This window comes from Eublepharis macularius, chromosome 13 (genome assembly GCF_028583425.1).
Source record: "Eublepharis macularius isolate TG4126 chromosome 13, MPM_Emac_v1.0, whole genome shotgun sequence".
Classification (NCBI taxonomy): Eukaryota; Metazoa; Chordata; class Lepidosauria; order Squamata; family Eublepharidae; genus Eublepharis; species Eublepharis macularius.
Window position 1 is genome coordinate 61521640 of NC_072802.1, and position 26690 is coordinate 61548329.

The 26690-nt window shown below is 45.4% G+C and overlaps 1 protein-coding gene across 16 annotated transcripts in view; it reads right to left on the bottom strand.

Annotated features, from left to right (window-relative positions):
- The window catches only part of FBRSL1 (fibrosin like 1), a 910549-nt gene extending 884196 nt beyond the window's left edge, over positions 1–26353 (bottom strand). For 9 of the 16 annotated variants that reach the window (XM_054995767.1, XM_054995768.1, XM_054995762.1 and 6 more), the window contains exon 1: positions 25476–26353. In XM_054995767.1, the coding sequence (XP_054851742.1) occupies positions 25476–25769 (294 nt within the window). In that variant the 5' untranslated portion in view covers positions 25770–26353. The remainder of the gene's footprint in view (positions 1–25475) is intronic. The other 7 variants (XM_054995777.1, XM_054995776.1, XM_054995775.1 and 4 more) reach the window with 2 other exon arrangements.
- Positions 26354–26690: the final 337 nt, after the last annotated feature.

The following is a 26690-nucleotide window of genomic DNA, read 5'->3' on the forward strand; positions in this document are numbered from 1 at the left end:
AATCATTAAGAGAAAAACGGTTGTATTCCGCTTCCAGCTGTTACCGACTGCAAAATCCTTTAACTCCCTTGAAAAATAACTGCTGTAATTGGCAATTGCAAACATGCCAGTAGGTACATGAAAGGTACAAGCGCAGAAGACATGTGTGTACTGTAGAAGGATATCTGCGCAAACTATTAAATCGTCCCCACTAGCCACTTGCGGGTGCCCAATTAGCCAAGGATGAATGACAAACATGATTTGTAGCAAGTTCTCCCAGACTTATGAAAGTCTCTTCAAGAGAAAGTCAGATAATAATAATATAATAATAGCATTTGATTTATATACTGCCCTTCAGGACAACTTAACGCCCACTCAGAGCAGTTTACAAAGTGTGTTGTTATTATTCTCAGGACAATCACCCTGTGAGGTGGGTGGGGCTGAGAGAACTCCGAGAAGGTCACCCAGCTGACTTCAAGCGGAGAAGTGGGGAGTCAAACCTGGTTCTCCAGATTAGAGTCCTGCTGCTCTTAACCACTACACCAAACTGGCAAGATAAATTCTTGACTAATGGCCTTCAAAGCCATGAGGCAGATTAACCTTAAGAAAGGTGTTGGCTCAGTTCTCTACAAGGCTGGAAGGAACAAGACATCCTTCTCAACTAACAATGCAGGGATACAATCTGGATATAACAACAAGCCATGGTTTGATACCATATGGATGAGCTGTAGGCTTGGGTACTCTTTTCTTCCCCCCTTCCGCAGGTACCCATTTTTGCATTAGCAAAAGCCACCATTAGCCACTGCACCCAAACTTGCACATTTGGGATTCCTGGTTTTCAGCGCAAGCACAAACCAAAGTCACAGTTTGCAACTGTAGTTTAGAAGCACACACTGTAGTTGGGCTGTTCAGATGGTTTAAACTGTAGTTTAGAAGCACACACTGTAGTTGGGCTGTTCAGATGTTTGCATCAAGGTGGAATATGACGGGTCTAAGAAAAGAGGTCGAGGAAGCTCAGGGTTCTGGCACATAGTGGAGCCCTGGTCTGATGTTAGCATCTGAACCACGTCAGTATTTTACACTATGGAGCCGGCGTGGTTGATTTGGGAAGGAGAAGCTATGATAGTTCGCTCAAGATATCAAACCTACAAAGCTGCTTTATACCACAGGCTGAGACCAGTGGTCCCTCTAGCTCATCAGGGGTCCATCTAGCTCTATTGTCTACCCTAGCAGTGGTTCTCCAAGATCTGAGATGCAGAAAGATCATTACTACTAACACGTGCTACCTGAAAGCCTATTAACTGGAGAAACCAGGGACTGCACCCAGGATGCCTTCCTACAAAGCATGAACTCTTCCACTGAACCATGGCGGAACCTTCCCAAAATATAAGCATATGCCGATTTAGCTAAAGTATTGATATGTCTAGCTCAGTTCTATCTATTCTGTCTGATGGTGGCTCTGCAGGATCTCAGACAGAGAGAAATCTGCCTGTCTTGAACTGAAGATGCCAGGAACTGAACTTATGATCTTCTGCATGCCAACTACGTACTCTACCTCTGAGCCACAGCCTCTTCCCTAGGAACCCATCATCTTGAACAATGTAGTTATCACCGAGTCCATAGCTGTCCTCATGCCACCCTGGGACCATCCATGTATATTCTAAACTCATTGTGTTTCTTTTCTAAGAAGTTAATTCCATTGCTTTATAATAACAGAACTTCTTTGCAATTCACATAAAAATAAAACTTGATTGCTTAAAACATTTATTGAAAGGAAGGTTGCAGCAGAAAGGCAGTCGGGGAGTCTAACGTAAGAACTGGCACCTCTTCTCAAAGAGGGAGGACAAATTTTATTTCTCTTTTGACAATTATTCACACAGGCTTTTGCAAACCATGAGGACTAGAATGATAACTAAGTAACTAAGAACCTCAGCATTCTAACTAGAGCCAGGTTGGGCTTCTGGGCCTCACATAGGGGATGTAAACGACTCTCTGAAATTCCGGTGACTTAAATCTACTGCTTGCATTATTAGTAACTTTGCTTTTGCTTCAGTAAATCGTTAGAGACACATCAACATTCAGGCCTAAATAGAGAGCTATATCCATACGTGTATTTAGGTGTATTTCAACTGCCATTCAGACTAGAGAGGCTAGCATTGCTAACAGAAGAATCCCAACGAGCGATTTCCCTGTTCCCTTCCCTTCTTTTTTATTAAAAGAATGCTGATAAAAGCAATTATTGGGGGCCACCCTCTTCTTTATTATTCGGCACTGCGAAAAGTAATTGGAAAATACAGACAAATTCTGAGTGCTTCTTTATACATTTGAACTTTCCTCCCCTCTTAAGAGGGTCCCCCCCCCTTTCCCTTTTTGGCGCTACAAGGTCCTTTTAATGTCTCTCTCAATAATCGTATAATTATACAATTCCTAAAGTACACGCTGGCAACCCTTCAGGGGATTTTAATCATTACAGGTGACAAGGTTCTTCTACCACATTACGCAGGGGAGGATTAACGTCCACCTTATTCCCACACAGAGGTTTTCCGGCCTCTTCCAAGGCAGCTCTGAGAACCTACCGGTTTCCAAAGATTAAATTCAAAGGCTCGGCTGCTTCTGGAGACCGTTCGGAACAGCACCAAAATGAAATGCCGTGAACTTAAATTGGAGCCGAACATTTTTGCTCTCTCTCTCTCTTTTTTTAATTAAGTGGCCCATCATAGCCGAGACACGACATCCCAACTGTTTTAATGGATTTCACATCCTTTATTTAATTTTACAAATCTGACAGAAACGCCAGGCTTCCAACAAGAAAATTCACGATGCCGCAATTATATTTCTTCCAATGGCTGCAAGTTATTAACAAGCTGTCAAAACACCATAATTATTTTATACCAGGTTTGACTGGTTCCATAAGCCATTTCTCTAGCTCCTGAGCATCTCTCAATCTCTCTCCTTCAATTACTGATAGGATGGACATGTGGTCCAGCGAAGGGCGCTATTTAGAGAAGGCAGCCCTCCCTGCTAGACATTTGCACTAAAACTATTGCTCTGCTTCCCGAAGTCAAAGATATCACATTAGCCAATACTTAGCGGCACTCAAGGGCACCAACAGCTGAAGAAATTAAAGAGGCCTATTTTAGCTCCGCAATAATAATTTTAAAAAATGACAGGAAAAAATATCACGGATAGAACGACCACTGCTTAACATAGTTTTACAAGCTGAAAAAGCAGCATCGCTTCTGCTGCGCCCTTCGACACAGTCTGAGAGGAAAACCAGAGCATCTGTTTTCTATTAAAAGGAGTTTGGTAGCAAAGGAAGTCAAGCGACCAAAGTAATTCCATTTCAGGGGTCTGCTTCACATTTTAGCCATCAGCCAGGCCTGGAGCGCTAATGTTTTTTAAGTTGGAAGTAGGCGGTTATGAGAGACAAGATCTTCTCGGCTACAGAACGCCCTCCTTCCCCTTTGGCATTCAGGTACAGGCAGCATTTGGAGAAACTGCAGCTAAAGAATTTCTGCCTAGACACCAATTAGTGTTGTTGCTGCGGCAAGGTGCACTGTGACTTACAGATGCTTCAGGCAGAAATTCATTGCTTGAGCATGAGGCAAACATTTGGGAAATATGCACCTGTTGAATTTCTGCCTGGACACACACACACACCCCAACACATAGCCCAGGTGAAAAATCGAGGTAAGCTCAGAGTTTAATTCCTGAGCCTATGATAAGCAATCAAGGATATCTTACATGATTTCAACCCCAGCTTTACCCATATAAAGTGAGACTATACATGATGCCTAATCGTTCACAGTTGCAAAAACGAACAGAGTAAAGGACCCATAAGGTCCTCTCGATCCTTGCAAGGCAAAACATGAACAAACATACTAAGAGTGATAGTTAGCCCAAACTGTTGGAGGAAAAATGGAATGAAAGGAACTCCCTACCGAGGGGGGGAGGGTAAGGAAAAAGGAAACCTGTATAACAATACCGGGAAGTTTACTTTGTAAAAATTTGTGTTAAAAGGAACAGGTATTAAATAAAAAAGAAAGAAAGGAACTCCCTACCATATTTGGTGGGACTGTCCGGTCATTCAGGTCTTCTGGGTTGAAATTTATGAGATTTTAAAAATCGTTAAAGTTTCTTTCCCTTATCATGTTAAAGTGTTGTTGTTTGATATTTGACACGATTGTAGGTTGAAAAAAGAATATATTGTTTTGATTTCAACATCGTTGGCAGCAGCAAGATTGTTAATAGCGAAACATTGGAAACCGGATACCCCACCTACGAAGATGCAATGGTATAATAAAATATGGCAGATGTATGTAATGTGTAGAATGAGAAACAATTCTTTTTTTTGAGGAAGAAGTCATAAATATATGGAAAGCTAGTCATGAAGAGGGGTGGAATATGGTGACAGAACATCTCAAGCGTAAGTAATATTATCCCAAACAGGAAGGACTACGACGCATTTTTGAATTAATTGAATTTAAAATTCTGTTATTTCCCCTTTGCTTCTCTACAATTATAAATAACCAAGTTCTTAATTTTAATTTTTCAATTTTTAATCTTCATGATGTTATGTGTATTAGAGTTTTGTATATCTTGTATATTTTGTTCTGGTTAATTAATAAAGTTTTAATTAAATTAAAAAAGAGCAATACCTAATTTGCCAAATTAGCAACCTTGCTAATGTAGTTTTTATTTTAGACACTTCTTAGACCTTGTGTAAACTCTATACTTACCACATTCCTATTGGGTGACATGATGTCTGGCGAGGGTATTTATCATAATTTTTGCAAACATTAACTGGTAAAAAAAACTCTTTTGAGGTCTCTTATCCCATAAATCCCTGCATGCTTCCTAAAGGAAGTTGTAGAAGCCATACGTTGAAAAGAGAACCAGATATAGATAGCTGTGTAGTCCCTGTTCTTTTAGATGCTTGGGAATCAGAACTCTATGGTCAGCTGACAATGAAAGCCCCTTGTCCTGGAAACATAACACAAACATCCCGAATACCATCAGCCAGGAAGATCCAAGGTAAACATTTTGGAATTGTTGAGGTAGATTTCCAAGGTGGCAGGCTACCAGCTCAACCCAAATGAATGTAGCAAGTCCTATAAAATGAATAGATGTCACAAGCCCCCGCAATAACTGTAACATCTGGAATAGGCCTTAGTTTAAGAGCCTAGTAAATAAATGTTCCACAAACTTAGCTTAAGCTATCACAGTACAATATTTTTGGCATCCCCGCCTCCCCGTTTAAAGAACAAGTAGGGAGGCTGAGCTGGCCAATTTAACTCCAAAGAATGAGGCACCAATGGCTATCCAATCTCTCAGTGTTTGGGGTGGGGCGGGGAATATCCCTTCACGGTGGTTACTTTCGGACCCAAGCTTTCGTGCAATACCCTTTAGAAGTAATATCTGAATGTGGGCTAAGTACATTCTTGGTTATCTGTTAACTAAACCAAGATTTTAGTAGGGGTCTGGTTTATTAACCAGAACTTATACTAATTCTCGTTTATTGTGATGCAGGAATTCACGAACCACAATTTATTATGTAGCATGGCCCCTTTTAGCTGGTCACATCAGGAGGATGTCCTCCCTGCAGGGACATACTAGAGCTTAGTATAGAGCAGGGGTGGCCAAACTGTGGCTCTTCTAGACATATTGTGCGGCTCCCAGTGGTCTCTTGAGTATCGCCATGGCCATACATTTTATTTTAGTTGAGTTTATTTCCCTTCCTCCCTTTCTTTCTTTCCTTCTTTCCATGGCCGTCGTCACACGGGCTTAAAATTAGCGCGAAAATTGCGCAATCTACCGCAAAATTCCCACCTTATTCTGGCACTGTTGCGAGTCTGAGATTTCTCCTCTGGTCTCAATTTTCGCGCTATAATCTGCTTCCGTGTGACCATCCGGCATCGATTTCTATCCCATAATGACGGAATTTTCCCTTTCTTATCTTGACCCGTTATCCCAGACGCCCTTTCGCGCTATCCTGCAGCGAGCTCCTTTTTTTTTTTTAAAAAAAAAGTCCTTATATCGCTATAACGTCATAATATTATAAAAATACAAAGCAATGAAAGAGTGTTCTTTCTATGCTGCTCGAGCATAGACCGAAAAAGTCTTTCCGCTGCCCTTCGCCTCCGACGGAGGGATCGCAGGTGTGCATGGCACAGAGTGAACGTGCTCTGAACCATCAAAACAACCAGTTGGGCCACCAGAACTACAAGTTCACTCGGTGGAGCCATGGTTGAGTCTTCGGCGATGGGGATCACGTCAGACAGGGGCTTTTCTCAGAACAAGAGTATATTTATGGATGTTCAAATTAGGAAGAAAAACAATCTTAGCCAATGTTCAAGCTGCTTCCAGGGCGGGAAAACTTAACCAACCTATCCTGCTCTTTTGGGGTTGGGCTAACGTTTGGTTATAACGATGTAATGTCGTTATAACGCAATAAAGCGGAAAAAAAAATTTTTAAAGGGGGGAGGAGTTTTTTCTGTGCCCGTTCAAAATGACGCTACGGTGTGAACAACTCGAAGCGGGAGGAGACGGTATTTGACAAAAGATTGCATCATAGCGCCGATAGGAACAATAGCGCCACATAATGGAAATTTGACGGAATAAATGCCCGTGTGACGACGGCCCATGTCTTTCATATTTTCAGTAAAAATGTTGGGGTTGCCAGGTCTGACTCAGAAAATATCTGGGGACTTTGGGGGTGAAGCCTAGCAAGGATTGTCACTTCCAAGTCAAAGGTCAGGTGATGGATCTCCCCAAGCTCCACCCCTTCTGATGATGTCATACTGAACCAAAACTCCCCCCTTTCATGTGATGTCACTTTCAGGACACTCCCCCAAACCCACTTCTTCATCTGAAGTCACTTCAATGCACCATGTCTTGCGGCTCTCAAACATCTGACGTTTATTCTATGTGGCTCTTACATTAAGCAAGTTTGGCCACCCCTGGTATATAGAGTAATAAGCCATTTCTTACATGTGCCTATCTGTACCTTTTTGTGTTGTGTCCTACAAAGAACTCAAGATTATTTCAGACCAATATTTTAACAATTACACTATAGTGGCACTCCATGATTATTATTTTTTTACAGTATGCATGGATGCTGTGAATACAGTCTGCTAAGAATCATTATTTATGGCTGCATATGGTACAAAATCATATATAAACCCCCAAGACTGATCACCTAATAGAACTTCAATTTTTGAGAAGTGAGCTGGTTTCTCTTTCCAAATATAGAAAGTTCCCAATTCAGCAGCATTCTGGCTCATGCTGTTGAATTAGTCAAAGACACTGTTGTGCTTACAGAGAACTCAAAAAACCAGTCGAACAAGAAGAGCCACTTCACCTGCATAAAAACCCACTCTACACTATAATGTGAGCAACATGCAGTGAAAAGAGAAACTGGCCACTTATGGCAGGACATTGCACTGTGATAGGAATGGAACTCACCCGACAGTAATTTTAAAAACTCACTGCTGCGTTTAAGAAGTATCAACCATGGACAAATTTTTGCAGGATTAAAAAAACCGAACCAGAAGAACCCGACATAAAAATTAAAGCCAAGAACTTAATGATGGATGGACAGCAATGGAAAGGTAGTGGCAGCAAACAAATCAAAGATTATCTGAAAGTGCTATGATTTGGATGGAAGAAGGACAGACACCAGAAAACCTGAACCTTGAGATTCGGGGCTGAGGCGAACAAGATAGTTAGGATTACGGCAGTGACAGAAGGAACTAGGACTTGTTTGGAGGGGCTTAAACCTTTGCAAACCATTAGCCATAGAGGAAATGAAACCCAACTTTTGATCCAATATGTTTTAATCCCATGTTCCTCCAAACAGTTTGGGGCAGCATTCAGGCTTCTCCCCCCACCTCTACCCCCACCCCATTTCGTCCTCAACTGCTTTGTGAGTCTGACTAGACAAAGCAAAAAAAGCTCTATGTTCACTCAATGAGTTTCATGGCTGAACAGGGATTCGAACTCAAGTCTCTCCAACGTTCCAACCACGACAGATACAGGGGCTTCAGGTTCTACAAAGATCTCTCCAATCTTCCCCCAGCACCTGAACTGTTTTGCTTTTTGAAGGCTAATTCTAGACACATGCACCTTTCATACTTAACAGGATGCATTCATTCATACCTAGATACCAGATTTTTTTTAAAAAAAACCAAAATCAACCTTTTGTGCGGGCCCAAAATTGATGCTGACATAGTAAAAAGGGCCCTCTTTGCTATGCTCCATTCTTCTCCTCAGTCAGTCCTTTTTCTAGAGTGCAATGCAGCCAAGGATCTGCTAACTATGACTAAAAGAATCCCACCCTCTTACAACCGCACACAGCCACTGTAAAAATTTTCTAATTAATCCCCTGCAGGGACTCAATGCTTTCTCGGTACGTATGAATATCTAAATATGCAATCCCCGAACACAGCACCTGTGAGCACCACAGTGCCTGCCAATGTGCTTCCTAGTACCCATTTGCTTCTTAAACCGTGGAAACGAAATACAAAAGGCTCTTGAATGCAGCAGGAAAAACACAAGAGAGCTTCAGGTGCTTCCCAACCACCTGATTGGCTTGCAAAATACTGAGCTCATTCTAAGCAGGTGTGCAGAGAGGGCGAACCTTTGCTATAAAAATAGACATGGTCTCTGGGGTTGGCAACCTCTCCCTGTGGCCACGCAGAAAGCAAGCCTTCCCCCTTCTTTGGAAAGTGGAACCAAACCGCATCTTTTTCTCAAACCAAGGAGCAGGTCTCCAATGGTAGCCATTTTGTGGTGGGATCTGCTGCCCTCTCTGTTTGTTGTAGCAGTTAAGAGCGCAGGACTCTAATCTGGAGAACAGGGTTTGATTCCCCACTCCTCCTCTTGAAGCCAGCTGGGTGACCTTGGGACAGTCACAGCTCTTCCAGAGCTCTCTCAGACCCACCCACCTCACAGGGTGATTGCTGTTGCGGGGATAATAATGACATACTTTGCAAACTGCTCTGAGCGGGCGTTAAATCATCCTGAAGGGCGGTATATAAATTGAATGTTATTAATAAAGTTATAAAATTCTAAAAGCATCTATCAGCTCAACAAGTTTAGGGACCCTCAGTCTAATAAGCATGACCTTTCTGGGCCCTAATTACAAGCCCCAAATTACAAGAGGAAGCACCTACTGGGTCCGATCCAGACTGGGGTTGCCAGCCTCCAGGTGGTGGCTGGAGATCTCCCGGAATTACAACTGATCTCCTGCTGACAGAGATCAGTTCCCCTGGAGAAAATGGCTGCTTTGGAGGGTGGATTCTATTATACCATGCTGAGGCCCCTCCCCTCCACAAACCCCACCCTTTCCAGGCTCCACCCCAGGAATTTTCCCAGCTGGGATCTGGCAAACCTAATCCAGACTGTTTCCCAACATCGGATTGGAACATTCCTGCCTCCACCCTTTCTCAGCAGCCCACAGATCTCCATAAAATGCTTTTTCTGGTGGATAACAGGACTTGGAGGAACAACATGGGAGAGGAAAACAGTAGAAATGGACACTTTATTCTGCTTCCACCCTCCTTCCATTTCTTAGGCCTTGGGGATGGCACCAAACTCAAGCTTCCAGTGTTCCAAGCGCTTCATGCTTGACTGCCTCCAGACATTATAAACCAACCATTTCACTTGTGAAGGGCACAGACTTGGCTTGTCGGTTATGCTACCTCACTACATCGGTTCTGTCCCTTCTCCTTTCCACCAAGGGAGGATAATGCTGCTGGTGCACGCCCAGGCAAATCCCGTTAGTCGACATAAACTCAAACATCACATTCAATGTCTCGGATTCATGTTGGGAGCATTCCTAAATTCTTGAAAGACCTGGACCCAGCTTTGGGATGCTGGACAACTTCTGGACTGTTCCACAAGAACGCAGGAGAATTGACCCAGCTACTGGATTCTAGGACTGGGCCAAGATAACGGCGATTTTTTGTCATTTTTTTCCTATCTTGGAGTCCCTTTAGGGAGAGCCATGGGGAAGATTGAAGATAAATGCTGAAGAACAAGGTGTGCCATTTTGCTACATCCAAGACAGCGCTTCCCAAACCACCCTCTAGCACACACCTGCACAGAAGCACAACCTCTACGGAAGGCCTGAAATGCTTTTATTTGCCGTTAATCGGCTGCAGAAAGCATAGGGAGCAAGAAAGCCATTTCTTTCCTGAGGAATTTCAGCCAAGCTCAACTCTTACATGTAAGAAGCAGGATCCTAGAAATATTTAAATATGTTATGGCCAACAATGAGATGACGTGATTCTTTCCTTTGTGTGTAGGCCTCCCTGAATATAGCATTCTGTGAGCCCCTTTATCTCAACTATGAATTTTTAGGAAACCACCAGAATGACCTGTCAACTTTCCAGCGATCAGTCAGTAGAACAGCGAGGCCTTATTTAAAGAAAAAGAACTTGCAAAATGCCCGTCACTTTGAAGGCCAGGGTGTGTGAATGCGTGGGTGGGAAGTCTGACACGCTGCCAAAAACCTGTAGGGTGTGTAGGTATCATACAACACAACCGTGTGAGTTCTTGCATCGCTCCTTCCACAAGATCCATGTCCGTGAGAGGCAGGCCACCCATTTTCCAGGTCTTGCCCACACTTGCAATAGCAATTCCCAAGAGCAGCAATAGTAATTCCCAAAAGGAGCATTTTAGGTCATCTAAGTGAATGGCTTTTATTCACTTAGGGCCAAGCTACACATGATGAATGACACTTGAACGGCAAGTGGATTGAGTGGAGGGCAAGTGAACAGGGAGAAATACACTTGCTGTTCAAGTGTCATTCGTCATGTGTAGCTTGGCCCTTAGAGGGAGAAGTAAAGAACACTATTAGGGGAACCCACTGGGAACCCATATATTCCCCACAGAACACTCCGATCAGGGGACAAACAGCTGTTGGGGGTCCCTGGCCCCAAGGAGGCCCGCCTAGCCTCGACTAGAGCCAGGGCCTTTTCGGTCCTGGCTCCCACCTGGTAGAACACTCTGTCTGCTGAAATCAGGGCTGGGCAGGACCTACTATCTTTTCGCCGGGCTTGCAAGACAGAGTTGTTCTGCCAGGCATATGGCTGACGCTGGGCCTCCGCTGGCACGGAAAAAAGGGGTGTATAAAACCCTCCGTGTGAAGGCTGTCCACCATTCTGTTTTAAATATGTTGTTTTTAATGAACATGAATTTTTAATTGTATTTTTAATGTTGTTATCCGCCCTGAGCCCGTTTGTGGGGAGGACAGAATACAAATTTGAAATAAATAAATACAAAATAAAACTGGCCAAGGTTGCTTCCTTCTTCCAATGATGCCAGCAGTGCAAACCAAGGCTGCTCCGATCTAATCCCTCCACCCCTTCATTGGCACAGCCCCATCTTGGGTTCCAGTATTCAGTCATACTTATGCGTGACAGAATTTGGGGGGTGGGGGCAGACGTTAAAAAATCAGTAAGCCCATGAGATCTTGAGTAGGGGAGAAAGAACTGGACAAAGACTGTGGAGCCCCAGGTTCAAATCCCCATTCCGCCATAAATGTCATTGGCTCTTAGGCCACTCTCAACCAAACTGACCTCTCAGGGTTGTTATACTGATGAAATAGAGGAGGCAACCACATATCCTGCCTTAAAATCCTTTGACGGAAGATAGAAAAACAGTCTCAATTAATATACATTGCAGGAGCTAGTTGAATAAGCATCATTTGGGGCACAGGTAACTGTGGAAAAACAATTATTTTTCTTTTTAAAAAATCAGGTGTTAACAACTTGAAGGGGGTTCAAAGATGCGATTTGTCGGTCAGCTTAGATTTTGTTCTTGCACATGCCCCATGTTAAAAATGTCAGCCGATTTTAGTCTTCCAGCTTAGAGCACTTTCTAATCCATTTAATTGGGAGCCACGTTCTGTCCGATAGGTCTTCAGCAGGAGCGCACCTGGGCCAGTTCTGCCCAACATCGGGCAATCATCAACTTGGTTGAGAGAGGCACACTCACATTGGGATCACGGAATTTTAATGGAAACGGCATGCAGATCCCTGCAACTTTCTCCGACGCCGCTCCAATGGTAATTAAAATGCCTGACAACAGTCTGCTACTGGGTACAGTCTATACGAGGCAGCGCTCTTCCTGTGGAACTGTTACACTTCATTACAGTATAAAAATCACTCCAGCTCAATGGCTCGCTCTCATGGAACAATGTCCATTGATATTCACTATGTTCAGGCAACAGGAACAGGGCTTGCTGATGAGGTATAGATTACCAATACAGGCAAGCTGGCCTTGATCCTTACTCATTACCAACTCCTGTATAATTAGATTTGCGCTAAGCCGTCTCCCCCTCCTCCCCGCCCCAACACTGGAGAAAGCCAAGATGGTCAGCAAACGAACTCTGTCAAAGGGATGATTTGATAAGGCATGCAGGGCAAGGGAGGAGAGAACGGCATGACCCACCTCTCAAAATGGTCAGCTATCAAGATCCATTGTCAGATTTGTTTGTGTCCTTCCTTCCTCTTTAAAGTGACAACTGAGAAAGGAGGGAGGGACCCATGAGGCACCACTAATGTGGCCTAGATTCAATAGAGCCAGAGGAGTTAGCCATGTTCGTCTGTAGTTGCAAAATAGTAAAGAGTCCAGTAGCACCTTTAAGAGGAACCAACTTTATTGTAGTGTAAGTTTTCGAGAACCACAGCTCTCTTCATCAGATGCATCTGACGAAGAGAGCTGTGGCTCTCGAAAGCTTATGCTACAATAAAGTTGGTTCCTCTTAAAGGTGCTACTGGGCTCTTTACTAGAGTCAACAACACAGCCAACTAATGAATTCCCTATAACAAAAAGCAAACTAGAAAAAGCAGCTAGCCACGTTGAATTCCATACTGTGGAATTCACTGCCAGTGGAAGTAGTTATGACCATGAGCCTAGATGGCTTTAAAAGGGAGTTTGGTTCATGGAGGATAGGTCTTTCAGTGACTGTCAGCCACGGTGACTAAAGGGAAGCTCCACATTCAGAAGCCTCAGAGCCAGTTTGGTGTAGTGGTTAAGAGCAGCAGGACTCTGATCTGGAGAGCTGGGTTTGATTCCCCACTCCTCCACTTGAAGCTAGCTGGGCGGCCTTGGGTTAGTCACAGCTCTCTCAGAGCTCTCTCAGCTCCACCCACCTCACAGGGTGATTGTTGTGAGGATAACAACACCACGCTTTGTAAACCACTCTGAGTGGGTGTTAAGTTGTCCTGAAGAGCAGTATATAAATCAAATATTATTATTACACAAACCTCTGAATACCACTGCCACGGGACAGCATCAGGGAAGGCCTGTTTGTTGGCAATACAGGGCAACTGGTTGGTCTCCATGAGAAACAGGATGCTGCATTAAACTGACTGCAGGTCTAATTTAGCAGAGCTCTTCTTTTCTGCCTTCATATATAAACATAACATAGATCCAGAGGAGTTAGCCGTGTTAGCCATGTTGCAAAATAGTAAAGAGTCCAGTAGCACCTTTAAGACTAACCAACTTTATTATAGCATAAGCTTGAGAGAACTACAGCTCTCTTCGTCAGATGCATGGAGGGTATGAAGAAACTCCAGAGATATATAGGTGGGAAGGGGAAGGGGAAAGAGGGTGCAAGGAGTGAGGGTTATGTAAACGTAGCACAGAAATTCCCCATATGGTGAAGTGAAACATCTGGAAATCATGTTAATGAACCAGACATATTATTCATGCTTGTAGTCCTGGAAGACAGAGTCCATAACAACTATTAACTATGCTGGTTTAATGAAACCTCCATGATCAGGTGCAGTGTACCTTTGAACACCTCTTGCTGGTGACGGGCAGCCGATAGAGGCCCCAGCCACCATGCTCTGCCTGTGAGTCTTCTAGAGCTTTGGATTACAGCGGCTATTACTTTGAACCAGCAGGGCTCTTGTGTTCTTGTACCCTTCTGAATGTGCACACAGCTGAAAAAAATTCCAGGCGGTCCCTTTCACTAAGCTGATGGTAGAGAATTTAAAAGCTTTCTCGCATCTAGAAAGGCTGCAGAGCCAATGCATTTTTCAAGCCCTGTAGGGAAGGAAGGGAGGTGTTTGTGAGCCCAAAGCAACAGCAGTGTGTGTGGCTCAAACCCAGCTGTGCCTCGCTTTACCTGTTCTGCCACTAGCAGCTAAACGCTGGCTTGGTCTAGTGTACCTGGACGAGAACGCAACTAAGAGCCAAGCTACAAGTGACGCCTTACACAGGGTTGGACACTTGTCAGCTTCCCTCAAGTTTTGATGGGAAATGTAGGCATCCTGGTTTTACAGCTTGGCTCTCCATTACAGCTGCGAGACCAGGATGCCTACATTTCCCATCAAAACTTGAGGGAAGCTGACAAGTGTCCAACCTGTGTAAGGCGTCACTTGTAGCTTGGCTCTGAGAAGGGACAGTGACGCGTGCCTTGAGGACGTTGCCTAGCATGTGACAGCCAGCATTATATACACCTAAAAGTAACCATGGCTGAGATAGGATGAACCAGGCAAGGCACGGAAAGTGCATTTCCCCCACTGTGGAAGTGCTATAGAAGGAAGGATTACTGATGATTTGACAAACGGATTTGAAAAATGGGTCTCTGCCCTTTTATAGACTTTGCAGCCTGTTAACAAAATCCTTAAAATCTTCCCTGCCAAGAGGTCTTTTCCTTGCTTCCATTGATTAAAAAAAGAAGAAGAAGCACTCACACTTTTGCCCATGGTCTGGCTGAACGTGAAATAATCCACCTGAAATAGAATGAATGGTTACCTCCTTTGAGAAACTGATGCCTGTGAGAAAGAGCTAAGCCAGTCAGTAGTAAGTCGGAGGACGGGAGCAACGCACCCTCTCTACTGCCCCAGTGCTTCTGTACTCCTCCCTGTACCAGCTGATGCAAAGCTCTTCCCCACCTCCCTGGATGGAGTGCTGGTACAGCAATTCACCTCTATGATGGTAATAAGGGGGACCATTGCACAGATCACCTGCGCATTCAAGTGCGGTGCAGTGATTAGAATGCCAGAACAGGATCTGGGAGACCCAGGTTCGAACCCCCATTCTGTCAGAGCAGCTCAGTGGGTGACCTTGGGCCAGTCTCAGCCTAACCTACTCAGCTAACCTACCTCACAGGGTTGTTGGGAGGATAAATTGGGAGGAGGAGAGGATAATAATGTAAACCACTTTGGGTCTCCACTGGGGAGAAAGGTGGGGTTATAGAGGGGTGGTACAAATCAAGAATGCCCTGATTCCAAACTCATAACCACTGTGAACTCAGGAGGCTCTAGGTCAACCACAGCTTTCTGCTCTCCTGCATTATATCGATGGGGCGCAACAGGGCACTTTGTTGCAAAGTAATGTACATAGAAGGACCAGCCCCCCCCCCATGACCTTGCCTTCCCGCATCTTCCTTCTGCATGGCAGCTGCGCCTATCCAGCAATGGCTGCACCCTTGGCTGTTTCCACACGCTCCTAAAAGGACAACCAACTCATAGAACGCTGGCGACGTCTCCATTTGCAAAACGTTTGCGGGCTCTCGGCTTCCAATTTTTTTGGCGCCTCTTCTGTGACCGCAGCGTGTTCCCAGAAAAGGCGCCGAAAAAACAGAAGCTAAATGGCCTGCAACCAGTTTGCAAACGGAGACGCCTGGATTCCTGTGGAAAAGCTGCCAGCGTTTGGTGAGTGGGCTGACCCCTTAAGGGTGTGTGGAAATGGCCTTTGACTGAATGAGGCAGGAAGAGGTGAGGTGAGCAGAGGAGATGGCAGTGGATTAGATACGGAGCCACTCACAGGGCATCTAGCTCTGAAAACCAGATGCCAGCATTGGTCCCGTCCCACCTGCAATGACCGACTTCACATCTTAAAGAACAAGGAGTCTTGCGACATTTCGTAGAGGCTACAACTTTTATCGCGGCTTAAGTATACAGCTTTACAGAGCTGAACATATGTAAGTGCTTTCAGATATTCTGAAGTGCTCTGGAGAAGGTATTTATTAAGGAACATTTCGAGGTGCAAACTGTGCATACCGACAACCTTGAATTCTCCCTTATGGTTTCATGAGATAGCTGCATACAGTTACAATGTCGCTATTGCTTAATAAATATGTGGGCAAGCCCAGCCCACCCTCAGCCCTGGGAACAGGGGAGGCTGTGTCTCCAAATAGTGAATGTAATCTAAATCCAGTGCAGAGAATAAAAAGGCAGTGGGGGCCAGGGGGGGAATATATTGGTTTTCTAACATCCAAGGAGAACAGAAAGCATATTCTGCTTTAGAGGTCACCTTGAGTGAATTATACATTAAACTGCAGGCGCAGGGTACATTGCCTGATGGGTTTGTCATTAAAACTGGGCAAATGGAAAATCCTGATATTCAACAGTAAAGTCCTTTTTTTTTTTTTGTTTCCGATAATACTTCTCTCCCTCACCACCCCCACCCCCGGTTCAAGCCAAGTTTAAGGAAAGAAAAGGAGGCCTTTATAGAGCCCAACAGTGCAAGTTTGCTGAACGTTCCCATGTTTGGATCTTTCTGCATTGCCTTCAAGAAACAGTGTCTAGATTAAGTGGCGTGATGACTTTGTCCTTAGCACGGGAGCTGAACTGCATTTCTGCACAATGAATGCCAAAGCTACTAATAAAGCAACACTGTTTGCTTATGAAGCTATTTACAGATGGACTTAGCCCAGTAATTCCAAAACTGTGCACCGTGAGAAAAGTGCTAGCATACCGTAAGAAACACATAATGGCTATCGTACGCCTAGAGGAGCCGCCAAGTGAAGAGGCTTCTTGCTGCCTCTCTGGATGAATCACTGATCGAGGCTTGCCTGTTGCAGTTTCTGCGGCACACCTCCACACAAAGCACAGCTGGATTTATTCAACAAGAGCTGCACCAAAATTACCCAAAGGAAGGCATCTCTTGTATCTAGGCACAAGCGCCAATTCTGCTTTGGCCTCCTTTGAGTCAGAAAACATGCCCAGGTCACTGACTCACACAGAGGCACAAAGGATGGGCACACTCTAAAAAGAGAATCTTTTCAGAAGCACATCCCTAAATTTTAACTCAAAGACAGAAAAAGAGAAGCGCCTCCGCGGAATCATACCTTGGGGAAGGAAGGGGCTTTGCCAGAAGCCGTGCACACAATCGGAGAGTACACCAAAACAATAAACCGCTCCAAGCACACCACGCGCACACAGACCCTGATGACAATATCCAGAGCCATCCCTTCAAAAAGAAAATGGATTCTCCATTCTATAAATGTAAAGAAAAACTTGGGTGGACTTCCATGTACCTGGGGCTAGGGAAATATTTCAAATTCTTCTCTACCAATACCAGATTTGTACTTCTTTGTTCCTGATTTAGCAGACTTGTTTCGCAAGCACTTTAAAGGCCAAGCCCCAGGCTCCAAAGACCTGACAAAACTGAGCTGTGAGGTTTTTGCACAGACGCTCTTCCCCAAGGCGTCACTTGTGCAATGAGACACACATCTGGCAGACCCGCGGGCTTCAGGGCATTTGCTGCTCAGAGGTTGGAACTGGGAGGAGAGGGAGAAGATATCCTTTTCCTAATGAGAACGCTGCGCTTGCACAAGAGCTCTCTAGGAAAAAAAATCTCAAGGTCTATCAGATCCACAACGCTCTAGACTGGTTTCTGCTACACAATTAGCAACCCTGAGCTTTGCTAAAATGTGCTGAGTTGACGGCCAAAGAGAACGCTACGGAACGTTAGACCCCCCCCTCCCCCGCCCCCCCCAGCTCTCTACCGACTATTCTTCTGCGGCAGCCAATTAATTACTATGCTGACGAATTTTCCTTTTGGTGCTATTTCTGTACATGGGGGGTGGGGGGAGAGCACACCATGCGCAGACAAGAGCTTATTGCCCAGAATGTGTCATGAGCACTGTTGCCAGGCCGGTTGTGAGAATTCAGAGGAAGACCCTCCGCCATCTGTGTCGATCGGGCCACAAGGTTTGAGTTTCTACTGTACGAAGCACTGTGGGACGTATTCGGCTAGGCACCTGCCAAACCTGGGACCCTACAGTCATTAGGAGGCTGTCCCGCCTAACCAGGACCCCCATGCAGGGACAGTGGTGGCAGCAACTACCCGGAGACAGGAAAGGGAGACAGCCCCTTCAGGTGCCTGGCCAGAGGCGAAAAGGGAGGCATAGGCAGAGCGGGGTCTACCAGTGGGAGGAAAGGCCCCATTTCGCCACATCTTAGGGACAGCCTCCTAACCTCCCTCCTCTGCTAGTGGGCCCAAGCGGTTGGGGGACTATGTGGAACAGAAGAGCTTTCTTCCTTCATCAATTCCAAAACTCATTTATTTAACTTCTAACTATACACAGGCAAATATACAGCGAAGGAATAATACAACATAATCAGAACCCCCTACTCTATCTCCCTCATGCCCTAATTAGATGTTGTGTAGGGCAGGCCCGATCCTTTGCTACCTGGGGTTACACGAGATCTACCTCTCCCCTCAGAGCCATCTCTCCCTCCACTCCCCAGCCGCCAACTGTCAACTTCCAACTCCCCTCCACCTTAAGAAAAGCCACCGCACCCAAATTAGGTGGCCCCAGACTTGGTGGGGTTATCTTAGACACTGGTCAGAGCATCTGCTTGGCATGCAGAACGTCCCAGGTTCACCCCCCACCCCACCCCCGTATCTCCAGTTTAAAGGCTCAGGTAGCAGGTGATGTGAAAGACCTCCGCCTGAGACCCTGGAGAAGCCGCTGCCAGTCTGAGTAGACAGTGTAGACTTCGATGGATCAATGGTCTGAGTCAGTATAAGGCAGGGTCGTGTGTTCATGTAACTCCCGCTTACTTGGAGGCAGCAACTCAAAGCAGCTAGGTGGGGCTCTCTGTATTCTGGTTTTTAAATTTCCATGCACACAGCGTACGCTCACTAAAATATTCCATTTATATTTGCAGTCTTCAGTTAACACAAACAAGAACCAGGAGCATAAAGATGTCAGAGCAAGGCATCAAAACCATTAAAAGTCGGAAGGCATCAAAACTATTAAAGGGATCAAAACCATTAAAAGCCATAAGACAAGCGCAAAGGAGGACACAGGTGTGAGTGTATATATGTGTGCATTTATGCATGCTCGTATCACTTAAGTTATCAAGTGGGAAACAGACCCATTGGAAGATCCTAATAACTGCATATATCCTGTTGTTCTAGACAGAATAGTGGCCCATTCAGAGCAGTGAACGCAATCAATGTTATCATCTCTGCAATGCATCTGGGTCTGACAGGAGTGGCTTACCCAGGGCCACCTACTAAGCTCATGGCAGAAGCGGGGTTCAAACCAGCAGAATGCTAACTTGCAGCCCAACCATAACAAACCGTCAGGATCAGTAACGGATTTTGGTAGACTTTCTAAACTCGTGATGTGTGTGCTTAGTGAAGGTTCTGGGTTCAGTTAAAGGATTTCAAGTAACAGGCACGCCTGCTCAAGACTCAAAGGTTAGGAGTCCGTCCTAACTAGTTAGGAGACTGTCTTGAGTTGAAGCGGCTACTTTTGTTCCGCTCACCAAGTTCCTCCCCAATTTATATATACTCCCATGTCTTTAATTCACCCCATTTATGCCCAGTGAGGAAGTACATCAATCTATGCATATAAAGATACTTAAACTGCTAGAATGCTGCACAGCAAAGATGACCTGTTGCAATGGATTAGGCGTGCTGCAAACCTGGCTAAAAGCAAAGCCAGCTCAACCTAATCTGTCCTACGTTGATGCCACTTCTACTGATCTTGTTTTTCAGTATATTGCAGACTCATAAATCAATGTTAATCCTTGGAAATCTAGATTTCCAAATGTTCATGCCGCTTGAAAAATACATGCATGCAGAACATTATATTGACAAAGACCGAGGTTGGTGTGGTTACTCAGAACGGAATGGGGAAATTCCCAGTATCGCGGCTAAAATAGTACACTTCTCAAACTTTATTATCAGAACTTCTGGAGGGGAAGCTCACAGCAGGTTAACCATTCTGTTTTTCTTAATCACTGGGTCTTATAAAACTAAGCTTAAAAAATTGAGCAGACCAACCAGATTAGAACAGACTGCAATGAAGAATTGCCACGTGCACAGAAGTTTGTGTTTTGGAGTGCATGACCTCTGGGGTGGGGAAGGTATGACAAGCACTCAAGCTGGGAAAAAAAATCTACTGAACAGTTTTGAGGAACGTTATATACTTCTGATTGTACCCAAATAATTCTCCTTTAGCAGTGAGGACAGCATGAAGGAGTCTTTACAGTCAAAACTGATGCTCTTTGGCACCCTTCAGACTTCTTATAAATCTAAATCACAATACATGTTGCGCAGCTAAATTGGGCATACATTTTGTTTTTTTTAAAAAGAATTACAGTCTTGGTAATCCCCTTTGTTAATAGCATATGAGTTTGGCTGTCAATTCCAGTTCTCAAATGCCTTTGTACAGGAAAAACCCTATCAGAGCACAGGGTGATTTTTGCCTTGCAAGTTTGTGTGGTTTTCTGGTCATAATAAATGCAAGACGCACACCTCCACAAACAAACCTCCACTATGGCTTCTCAAATCCCCTCAAGTGCTACACAACCTCCCTGTTCGGCACATAAAAGGAAACAAGAGAATTCTGCTTATGCCGTTTATTCTGATGAGCCAATTAGCACCCAAGAATGCTGGAGCAAAGTGTGCTCTCTTGAATATTGATAGAGTTGACTGCAGACATCCGTTCCTTTCCAGCGCTTCACAGATACCTTGTCATGGCTTCCAAGGGTCGCAGAATGCTCTGTGCTTCCCTAAACACACCTCACATCCGTATACTGTATTCTGTGCCATTTGTCATGGGGGATGCCCAGCATGGATCTTGGCCATGGAACTCATAGTATTTTGCAGACAGGAAAAAGGGACATTTATCGAGACTCTGATGACAGGCACATGGCTGGTGAGCTGTGATGGATTTCATGCCCCACAGGTTGCAAAGGTACACTGCTGGGAAGTAAACACATTACCACATGCGGTGAACATGCATGTATCTTCCTCCGTCTTTGAATGTCAGAGGATTATCTCTCTCTCCACAGAGAAAGGCTACACTTGAGTAGGAATGTTAGTTTAATATAGCAAATTAAGGCTAAAGCCTTGCTTCTAATCTCTCCACTATTCATGCCACTAAGTAGTTTTAGACAAGCCGCTAAATCTCAGCTTACCTGCCCCCTTCTAAAATGGAGTAACACAGTCCCAATTTGCAAAACTGTTGCAAAGATAAGAACATTAAGAGAAGCCATGTTGGATCAAGCCAATGGCCCATCCAGTCCAACAGGCATCAGGTTTTCTGGCAAGGCTATTAAGTCCTAGGGTGTAGCTGGGAGGCACACGGAATAACAGCCTTGTTGGATAAGCTGGTCTAGATCTAAGGTCTTGCATAGAGGGCCATCCTGCAGATCCCACTTAAGCAGCCTTGAGCTCAAAGTTGGAAGAAAGATGGAAAACAAAATGTTATAATGTGGAGATCTAGCCTGCCCTCATACATCCTGTTGCCCAGGGCTTTTTTTCTGGGAAAAGAGGTGGTGGAACTCAGTGGGTTGCCCTCGGAGGAAATGGTCACATGGCTGGTGGCCCCGCCCCCTGATCTCCAGACAGAGGGGAGATCAGATTGCCGTCCACGCCGCCAAGCGGCACAGAGAACAATCTAAACTCCCCTCTGTCTGGAGATCAGGGGGCGGGGCCACCAGCCATGTGACCATTTGAAAGAGGTTCTGGAACTCCATTCCACCGCGTTCCAGCTGAAAAAAAGCCCTGATGTTTCCACAGGTAGAGAAAACCAGGTATCCTCAGGAGATCTGCCATGAGGGACACTAGAAGCCCTCCCACTGATTGTGCCCCCCAAACACCAGGAATACAGAGCATCGCTGCCCTAGATAGAAAGCTAGCCCGATCTCATCAGATCTAAGAAGTGTGGTCAGTCCTGGTTAGTACTTGGATGGGAGGCCATCAAGGAAGACGAGGGTTGCTACGCAGAGGAAGGCAATGGTAAACCACCTGTGTCCACCTCTAGCTTTGAAAACCCCATTAAGTTGCTGGAAGCCAACTGCAACTTCATGGTACTTTCCACTACTAATGCATTAGGTGTTCAGAGAAAGTGCTCTTTCTATTTTAGTTCCTTCACTTCGATTATAGCTCACCTTTCTCATTTGCACTCGATGGAAAGGGTATCAAGTTAGGGAACAGAAGTTTCAGACCTCGAGGGGTTGATTCCACAAGGCAACACCCTACCACTTGATACCAAGTGGGAGTTTCCTCGTTTTTAATCTCACCCTCTTATCAAGACAGATTAGTCAGAAATCACACAACTCACTTGTTAGTTCAGCAGCCAGTGATGGCATTTGGTTCCCAAGAGAAGTTCACAACTCTTCTTCTCTAGCCAGAAGAGAACAAAAGTCGAATACTCAGATCAGTTCTATGCAGCCATCCCAAAGATGCTCCCTCTTGCTTCAGGAAGGGATGAGAGAGAAAACACTGTCTATTTGGGGGTTAACTGGAAACCCCCTTATTGACTTTCTACATGAGCCGAGGCAAAATGAACTAACGATTTGTGGTTTTGATTTTTAAGAAGATACATTTGGGAAAAATAAATAGAAGGGGGGCAGTATCGAAAAGGAAAAATTTGGAGATATTAAAACTAAAAGTAAAACGTTTGTTAAAATATGATAGGTGTCGTAGAGAAAAATAGAAAAAACGTATTATTTTTCTTTATTTTCAGTCTTTTCCTTTCCTTGTATTCTTTTTTCTTTACTCTTTTCTTCTGTTCCTCTGCCCTTTTTACTGGGCTTTTAATCTTATTAATGAAATAAAAATTTCTTTGGGAAAAAAAGGAAAGATAGATCCTTAGGAAGGACAGAAGCAGCCTCAAATACAATAAGCTAGATCATTACGACGAGTGGAAAATTCTGCTTCCGGGCACTTATCATTGCAGCAAAAAAAGGGAGATACCTAGTTGCCCGTGTGGCAACAGGATGCAGGAGGGCAGGCTAGATCTCCACATTATAACGTTTTGTTTTCCATCCTTCTTCCAACTTTGAACTCAAGGCTGCTTAAAGAGGGATCTGCAGGATGGACCTCCATGCAAGACCTTAGATCTAGACCAGCTTATCCAAAAAGGCTGCTATTCCGCGTGCCTCCCAACTACACCCTAGGACTTACTAGCCTTGCAAGAAAGATGGCAATTTTTTTAGTAGCTCATCTGCTTTCATATTTTATAATCATTTGTGGTGCACGTCAAGATCCTGGAGAGAACACACATAACTCCCCTCCCTCATGTTTACAAAAGTGTCTCTGCTTTCTCTGGTCAATCACCAGGAAAGATACCACCACTCTACACAGGTGAACAACTAAGTTTTCGAGAACCACAGCTCTCTTCATCAGATGCATCGAAAACTTATGCTACGAAAGCTTATGCTATGATAAAGTTGGTTAGACTTAAAGGTGCTACTGGACTCTTTACAAAAGAGGGGTTAACCACTATTACCTTTAATTACTACTTGTGCACCCACAGGGAGATCCAAGTTTATTCTGAGATTTAGGGGAGAGCCAGAGATTGCTAGGAGAGTCTTTTCCCACAGCTATCACTCCACCACATACAGACCTTTTGGCTAGATTTAACGGTGATCAATGGCCCAACTAAATTTCCTATGGCTGCCTTTTCCGGTTGTACAAGTTTCCAGAGCTAGCGCCCATTGGAAATTAGATACTCACACAAGATACCGACCATCACTGCAATGCAGTACATTTTTTGTAGGATGTGCCCCAAGACATTATTTTTCCAGAGATGACCTTTCTCCCTGGAGAATTCTGAAGGCTCATTGGGTTAATTGGCTCTTAGCTGTGCCTGGCAGATACGTAATAATGCTCAGAGAAAAAGGGACAGTCTAAAAGACCACATATAAAAGACAGCTGCAGATGTCATGGAAATGGATACTAGACTTCAAGTTTAGGCAACTCTAGGACTTCATAGCACAACCAAGGCTTTCTCCATAATCATATCTGGGCAAGCCTTGACCAGCCAACATATGATGACCAAAGCGATATTTCTCTGGAAAGTACCTTTCGTCAGCCAATGTGATGCATGTTAAGGCACTGACTCCACATTTCTCTCTTTCACAGACGCTTCAACAACTTCCCATTTCAAAGAAAGCCCAGGAATAAGAGGTAAGAAAAAAATAAGACCCACACTGTTGCAGTTTCACAGGGTAGACAACCTTTTATTGGAAAGCCACAGAAGAGACGAGATGGTCTCATTTAAAACGTCGATTACACACTGGTTTTCCAGAAAACCAAAGGCCACGGGGTAGTCAGATGAGCAGGCCTGAAAGCGTAAAGATCGACCTGCATCTTCAAGGAAATTTGGGATTTTAAAAAAATTGCTGGCAGGTGTTACAAACTTCTAACAGGTGACCAGCCACCATCCCCATACACAGCTCATGTGAACTACAATCCAGAAAGGTGTGAAGATAAGCGCCCGAAGTTGTTTCTTTTAGAATTCAGCTTATTAGAACAGACAAAATGACTAAGAAACATAAGAGACTTTCTGGTAAGTGTTTTCTCTTATCTGCTCAAACTTTCCCATCACATCAGACACAAAATAAAATCAAAAGCCACACAAAATCCCCAGGCTTGTCACCGTCCCTCTGAAAATATTAAATTTCCTGCTCTTCTCAACTACGCTCAGACAAAACAAGTCATATTTGCACAGCAAATACCGTGTTCAATAAGTCAGGGGAGCTTTTTTTGGCCAACCTATTAACACCAAGAACATTTGCATAGTCACCAAGAGACGAAGTGTTTCTTCAACTGCACCAAATACAGCTGGTGGAAAGGGGGTGGAAGGAGACACACAAACAAAAAAAAATTCATCTACAAGATTTTGTCCAAATCAACAAATCCAAATCCAAAAACTGTTAAAGTAACATTTCAGCCCAGCCTTTAAAAAAAATAACAACATAGGCTTTTCTCCAAAGTGTCTGGGGCAACCAGTTCATAAACCCGCCAAATGACTTTCTCCTCCCCTCCCCTCCCCTCCCAAACATTTCATCAAGCAGAAAGCCCTAAACAAAACCAGAACTTCTGCCTCTCTCCCTTGCAGCCTGGCCAACAAATCAAAGCCCTACCAAACAGACATGAAACTCGGCCCTGAGCAATTGGGGGGGGGGATCCCTTGAAATGGAAAATAACAGGATTAACCCCCAAGCGCCTGGCCTTAGGGAGACGGCCCTCACAAGAACCCTCAAGAGCTTGTCACGGGTTTGGACCGTGCACACGCACGCCAGCTTCCACGCCCCTCGAGCGCCTTTCCCCATTCCTCCCGCACCAGAAGTTAATTGATATTGACAAGCGAGGGAGGGGAGGGCTCGATCCCGCTGACCTCTCCTCCCTGCCAGCCGGCGCTCTGCTCTGCTCTCCCTCCTCCCGAGGATCCCCATCGGCGCCCGTGCAAAGGCAAGCAGCCCATCTTGCGATCCTACCTCCAAGGCTTCCATGCTGCTGAAGCTGGCGATGGCAAACCCATCAATGAGATCTTCTTCCTGGGAGCTGGATTCTCGCCTGCGCCGCCTCGGAGGTCTGACATTTCGGGCTGCCGACGCCTGGCTTTTGGGGTTGGGGCAGTTTTGGCTCGTATTTTCCTTGCCCGGGCTGGGTTCCCTCTCGGACGCCGAAGAAGGACTTTGATTCGGGCGGTCTCTGCCATTCGGATCCCTTCGTCTCACGCGGTCCCTTTGGGACCTCGATTTCCTGCTCTGTCTGATTTTCCCATCCATTTCCGAAAAAGCCCACCAAAGAAAAAAAAGCGCCCCTCCAAATGTTTAAAAAAAAAGGGGAGGGGGGTCTTTTGCAAAAGGAAAAACCACTTCCTATAGAAAAGCCACCCCCTTTTCCAGAGGTGAAGAGAATATAATCCAACCACTACGGAGAGAAAGGGCTGCCCGATGGGGAGGGCGGGGGGAGAGAACAGATCCAGAAGAAATTTAAAATCCACGGAATGACCTTGACAAATCTCCCCCTCCCTGATCACACGCGCACCATTTAAAAAAAAATTAAAAAATGCAAAAAAGCACACAGCCAAACGCGCTGCAATCCAATCCCGAGTTCGGGTCTCGCCCGGCAGCTCCGACACCCCCCCTCCAAAAAAAAAAAAGCCACCCTCCGGCAAAAAAAAAAATCAAAAATAATCACACACGCCCCCCAAATGATTTACGTTGCGAGACAGATCCAAGGGAAGGTCGAATCCAGCGTGGAAGGAGGCGAATTAAATCCAGAGCAGCCCCGGTGGCAAGAAGCAGAAGCGCGGCGGCGGCGGCGGCAGCTTCTCCTCGGCGAACCCTTCCCCCCTCCTCCTCCTCCTCCTCCTCTCCCCCCTCGCCTCCCTCCCGCCCCGGGGCAAGCAGCGCCCCGCCCCGGGTTCGAATCCTGCCGAGCGGCGCGAGCGGCTTTCCGAATTCCAGGCGCGCGCCGCAACTTTGTTGCAAGGAGAGGAAAAGCGAAGCGAAGCAAAGCGCGGACTCGCCCTCTGCGCAGCCCCGGCGGCCGCCGCCTCCTTCTCCGCCGCCGCCGCCCGGGCCCCCCTTCGGCTCTCTCCTCCTCCTCCTCCTCCTCGCCGCGTCGTCGTCGTCGTCCTCCTCCTCCAGCCGGGCCCGGCGGCTCTCCCCCCCGGCCCCAACTTTGGCGCCCCTCCCCGCCTC